This window comes from Salvia miltiorrhiza, unplaced genomic scaffold (genome assembly GCF_028751815.1).
Source record: "Salvia miltiorrhiza cultivar Shanhuang (shh) unplaced genomic scaffold, IMPLAD_Smil_shh fragScaff_scaffold_141_1, whole genome shotgun sequence".
NCBI lineage: Eukaryota > Viridiplantae > Streptophyta > Magnoliopsida > Lamiales > Lamiaceae > Salvia > Salvia miltiorrhiza.
In genome coordinates, this window is record NW_026651417.1 from 380,177 (window position 1) to 385,537 (window position 5,361).

A 5,361-nucleotide genomic window follows, 5' to 3' on the forward strand; every position below is an offset into this window, starting at 1 on the left:
CCTTTGACTCCATTGGATTTATCTCCCTTACCTGAGCATGAGTATACTAACCTTGATGGCAAGAAAAAGGCTGATTTTGTGAAGCAGATTCATGAGAAGGCAAGGCTGAATATTGAGAGGCGCACGAAGCAGTATGCCGAGCAAGCCAACAAAGGACGTCGCAAAGTAGTGTTTGAGCCCGGTGATTGGGTATGGCTGCACATGCGCAAGGAAAGGTTTCCATTGCAGCGGAGATCCAAGTTACTTCCTAGAGGCGACGGGCCATTTCAAGTGTTGGAGCGCATCAATGACAATGCCTACAAGTTGGACTTACCAGGTGAGTATAATGTGAGTGCTTCTTTTAATGTGACTGATTTGAGTCCTTTTGATGTAGGTGATGCTTTGGATTTGAGGACAAATCCTCTTCAAGAGGAGGGGAATGATGCAGCCCAAGGTTCGTTGGTGCAAGACCCGGTGCATGTTCCTGTTGGTCCAGTTACAAGAGCTCGAGCCAAGAAGTTCAAGGAGAGCTTGATGATCTTAGTTGAAGAAGTTTGGAAGCAAGAGTTGATCAAGAAGCCAATTGGAGATTGTGGAGTTGGCGAATTGAGCCCGTGTTTGATTAATCTTATTACGTGCGAGTGGGCCGAAGTGTGAAAGACTTCAATTTTTATTTACTTAGCTTTATTTCGCAGCCCATTAGTTAGGGCCTTGTTAATTTTCGGATTTTTAAAGTAAGGGTCTTGTTTGGCCTATTAGGGCTTGTTTTTAAGTTGTTTCCTTATTAGACTAGGTTTAGTTGTGCCTATATATAAGGCTACTATGTGTTGGACGAATTTTCAGCCTACCTTTAATCAAATTGTGAGTTTTTATCCTCTCTTGAGAGTTTCGAATTCTTCTTGATTTTTCCAAGACGAATTCAATTTATCGACGTAACGGCGAGATCAACCAACCCTCGTCGGGTGTCATTCAGCGTCCCCGAGTTGCTGCGTCAACTGCACGTTGGGGTTTAGGGATCCGTTCGCCTAAATCATTCCGTGGGTTAGATTCAGAGGTTTTGGGATTTCCATCCTTTCCGTTCCAGTTCAGTCTTCCGCGTGCGTTGTGTTCGATCGATCGGCAAGGATCGTATCACTGTTCTACATGAGCATTTCTTTTGGCCTCATATGAAACGTGATGTTGAGAGAATTTGTGGTCGATGTGTTACATGTAAACAAGCTAAGTCTAGGGTGAGTTCCCATGGATTGTATACACCATTGCCTATTCCTACAGCACCTTGGATTGATATTTCTATGGATTTTGTGTTAGGTTTGCCTAGGACTAAGCGTGGTCGAGATTCCATCTTTGTGGTTGTTGATCGATTTTCTAAGATGGCACATTTTATTCCATGTCATAAATCTGATGATGCATCTCATGTAGCTGATCTATTCTTTAGAGAGATTGTTAGATTGCATGGCATGCCTAGGACTATTGTTTCTGATAGGGATTCGAAGTTCTTGAGCTATTTTTGGAAGACTTTGTGGTGTAAGTTGGGTACTAAACTTTTGTTTTCTACTACTTGTCATCCACAAACTGATGGTCAAACAGAGGTAGTGAATAGGACTTTGTCTACTTTGCTTAGAGCTATTATCAAGAAGAACATTAAGTCTTGGGAAGATTGCTTGCCTCATGTTGAGTTTGCTTATAATCGTTCTGTTCATTCTGCTACTCAATTTTCGCCATTTGAGATTGTGTATGGATTTAATCCTTTGACTCCATTGGATTTATCTCCCTTACCTGAGCATGAGTATACTAACCTTGATGGCAAGAAAAAGGCTGATTTTGTGAAGCAGATTCATGAGAAGGCAAGGATGAATATTGAGAGGCGCACGAAGCAGTATGCCGAGCGAGCCAACCAAGGACGTCGCAAAGTAGTGTTTGAGCCCGGTGATTGGGTATGGCTGCACATGCGCAAGGAAAGGTTTCCATTGCAGCGACGATCCAAGTTACTTCCTAGGGGGGATGGACCATTCCAAGTGTTGGAGCGCATCAATGACAATGCCTACAAGTTGGACTTACCAGGTGAGTATAATGTGAGTGCTTCTTTTAATGTCACTGATTTGAGCCCTTTTGATGTAGGTGATGCTTTGGATTTGAGGACAAATCCTCTTCAAGAGGAGGGGAATGATGCAGCCCAAGGTTCGTTGGTGCAAGACCCGGTGCATGTTCTTGTTGGTCCGGTTACAAGAGCACGAGCCAAGAAGTTCAAGGAGAGCTTGATGAGCTTAGTTCAAGAAGTGTGGGCTCAAGAGTTGATGAAGAAACCCATTGGAGATGGTGGAGTCGGTCCAAGTCTAATTAATCTCATTACATGCGAGTGGGCCGAAGCTTGAAGATTTGATTTATTTTGAAGACTTCATTTATTTATTTCAGTATTGTTATTTTTCGCAGCCCATTAGTTTAAAGGGCTTGTTATTTTCGGATTTTTAAAGTAAGGGCCTTGTTTGGCCTATTAGGGCTTGTTTTTAAGTTATTTCCTTATTAGACTAGGTTTAGTTTTGCCTATATATATGGCTGCTACATGTTGGACGAAGATAACCTACTTTTATCAATAAACTTGTGAGTTTTATTTCTCTCTTGAGAATTCCGAATTCCTCTTGATTATTCCAAGACGAATTCAATTATCGACGTAACGGCGAGTCAACCAACCCTCGTCGGGTGTCATTCAGCGTCCCCGAGTTGCTGCGTCAACTTCACGTTGGGGTTTAGGGATCCGTTCGCCTAAATCATTCCGTGGGTTAGATTCAGAGGTTTTGGGATTCCATCTTCTGTTCGTTTTTTTCAAGTCTTCCGTTTGCGTGGTGTTCGATTGATCGGCAAGGATCATATCAAAGGGGCATATTGACCTCCACCTTCTTGAAGATTTTAACCAGTTCGGTTAATTCTTCCTTCTCTTGTTCCTTGGCCATTCTGCCTGGAAAGGGGATTATTGGCTCAGTCTGGCTTGATTTCTCTTTACCCTTCCCTGTCGTCTTTCGCTTTGCCTCTTTCTCTAGGGCAAATTCTTCCTCATCTGCTGACCCCTTTCCAACTTGCTCGTTGATCTCCAGCTTTTCTTTGTTTTTCTCCTTATCAACCTCTGGCAACTCCTTTCATCCTCTGAGTGTCAAGGCATTCACCTTCTTCACCTCCACTTGGGATGGGAGTGCCCCTTGTTTACTTTCAAGTCTGGCGACTGCTTGGGCAAGATGTGATAGTTGGGAGTTTACATTTTGCATTCCTCCTCTAGTTTCCATTATGAACTTTTCGGTCTCTTGCTGGAACTTCACTTGTTGTTGGGCCATTTGATGCACGAGCTCTGATAGAGAGGATCCTCTTGCTTGTTGAGGTTGTTGCGAGTATTGTGGTGGGTTACTCGTTTGCCCTTGGTTTGGCCCCAAAAAGTTGTTGTTGCCATACCTAAGGTTCTCATGTTGCCTCCATCCTTGATTGTTGTACTGCTGCCTGTAGGGTTCAAAAGGTTTCTGGTTTTGCCCTCCGTTGTTTCCTCCTGGCTGTTGCCCAATAGCATTAAGCTCTTCATCTTCGAAAAGTTGTGGACATTCATCGGTTGCATGTGAATTTGCCATGCAAAGCTGGCATGCCTTCACAGGCTTCCGAATGTTGGGAATCCCTTGATTGGGTGTTCCTTGGTTCGTCATAAACTTCTCGAACATGTTGCAAAGCTTGTCCAACTTTTCGTCTTGGGCAGAAGGAGCCGGCACCGGAGTAGTTCTGACTATAGTCCTTTCCTCATCTCTTGATTCCTCTGCCATGTCGGCTATGAGCTTGAAAGCTTCTGCTACAGATTTGTTTAAGATCGATCCTCCACATGCAGCGTGTAACCATTTCCTATCTTGCCTTCGGAGTCCTCCCATGAAATACTGAATAAGATCATGATCTGGTATTTGGTGTTGTGGGCATTTGGCCAGCATCTGTTTGAACATTCCCCAGTACTCATATAGGACTTCTGCCGATCCCATCTTTATGTTGCTTATTCGAGTCCTCAGATTTTGGATCCGGGCAGCTGGGAAGTACTTTTCCAAAAACTTGCTCTGCAACTCCTGCCAGGTCCGGATGCTTCCTTCGGGCAAATCATACAACCACTCCCTCGCTCCTTCTAACAGAGAGAACGGAAAAGTAAGGAGTCAGATGTATTCGCCAAGTGCTTGACTAGCTGTGCGCACCGTTCCACATGCCATCTCAAAGTCTTGGAGATGTCTTTGAGGGTCCCCTCCGGGCATATCACTGTACTTGGGCAAAATCTGGATAAGAGTATGCTTCAGCTCCCAATTTCCAGTGATCTCCGGTAGTACTATGGCTGATGGCCGGAGGTTCAAGTTGTTCGGAAACATCATGTCTCGGAGAGTCTTGTTGGCATTGTCATTATGCCCTTCCAGATTTTCTGCCATCTCTCTCTCCGCTTCTAACTTGTCTCTCTTTTGCATGTGCCTCTTGTTCTGCCCTGCGTCTAGCAGCGTTGTTCTCTCGAGCAAGTCTCTCAATCTCCTTGTGGAACAAAAGATCTTCGTTACCTGCACTCCTGGTACGACGCATACACAAACGTGAAGGCAAAACTCACACAAAAATCACAAAAGAAATTACTAGCGCTCTCAGTTCCCCAGCAACGGCGCCAATTTGACGAAGCCGTCGTTTGAGCTTCGCGCAAATAAATAATCCTGTGCCCACAACTAGACTAGCTAGTGGTAAGTCCAGAGTCGAATCCACAGGGAACTGAGCAGTAACTTCTCCTGCAAGGGTGTCACCAAAAGGGTTTTGTTTTCTGCAGTGTTCTGACCAAAACGTGGTTATGGGCAGAACGGGTATCCAACCTAAACTGAAATAACAAAGTAGATAAATCAAATAACAAAACAATTGATATGATCCTTGCCGATCGATCGAACACAACGCACGCGGAAGACTGAACTGGAACGGAAAGGATGGAAATCCCAAAACTTCTGAATCTAACCCACGGAATGATTTAGGCGAACGGATCCCTAAACCCCAACGTGCAGTTGACGCAGCAACTCGGGGACGCTGAATGACACCCGACGAGGGTTGGTTGATCTCGCCGTTACGTCGATAAATTGAATTCGTCTTGGAAAAATCAAGAAGAATTCGAAGCTCTCAAGAGAGAATAAAAACTCACAATTTGATTAAAGGTAGGCTGAAAATTCGTCCAACACATAGTAGCCTTATATATAGGCACAACTAAACCTAGTCTAATAAGGAAACAACTTAAAAACAAGCCCTAATAGGCCAAACAAGGCCCTTACTTTAAAAATCCGAAAATTAACAAGGCCCTAACTAATGGGCTGCGAAATAAAGCTAAGTAAATAAAAATTGAAGTCTTTCACACTTCGG

At 44.0% G+C, this 5,361-nt stretch overlaps 1 protein-coding gene across 1 annotated transcript; it reads right to left on the reverse strand.

Annotated features, from left to right (window-relative positions):
• Positions 1-2,846: 2,846 nt before the first annotated feature.
• LOC131002497 (uncharacterized) lies at positions 2,847-3,980 on the reverse strand. Its single transcript, XM_057928978.1, has 3 exons — positions 3,603-3,980; positions 3,179-3,512; positions 2,847-3,097 (listed from the first exon to the last, which is right to left on the reverse strand). The coding sequence occupies exons 1-3, from the start codon at positions 3,978-3,980 to the stop codon at positions 2,847-2,849; spliced, it is 963 nt and encodes a 320-aa protein (XP_057784961.1).
• Between the last annotated feature and the right edge of the window lie 1,381 nt (positions 3,981-5,361).

Bases quoted from the DNA above. Each gene is read 5' to 3' on its own strand.
- LOC131002497 (XM_057928978.1), bottom strand. From the start codon at position 3,980: ATGGGATCGGCAGAAGTCCTATATGAGTACTGGGGAATGTTCAAACAG. The intron at 3,513-3,602 runs GCATGCCAGCTT...ATTGGGCAACAG, and splicing joins ACATTCGGAAGCCTGTGAAG to CCAGGAGGAAACAACGGAGG. The intron at 3,098-3,178 runs GTAAACAAGGGG...AGGAGTTGCCAG, and splicing joins AGCAGTCGCCAGACTTGAAA to AGGTTGATAAGGAGAAAAAC.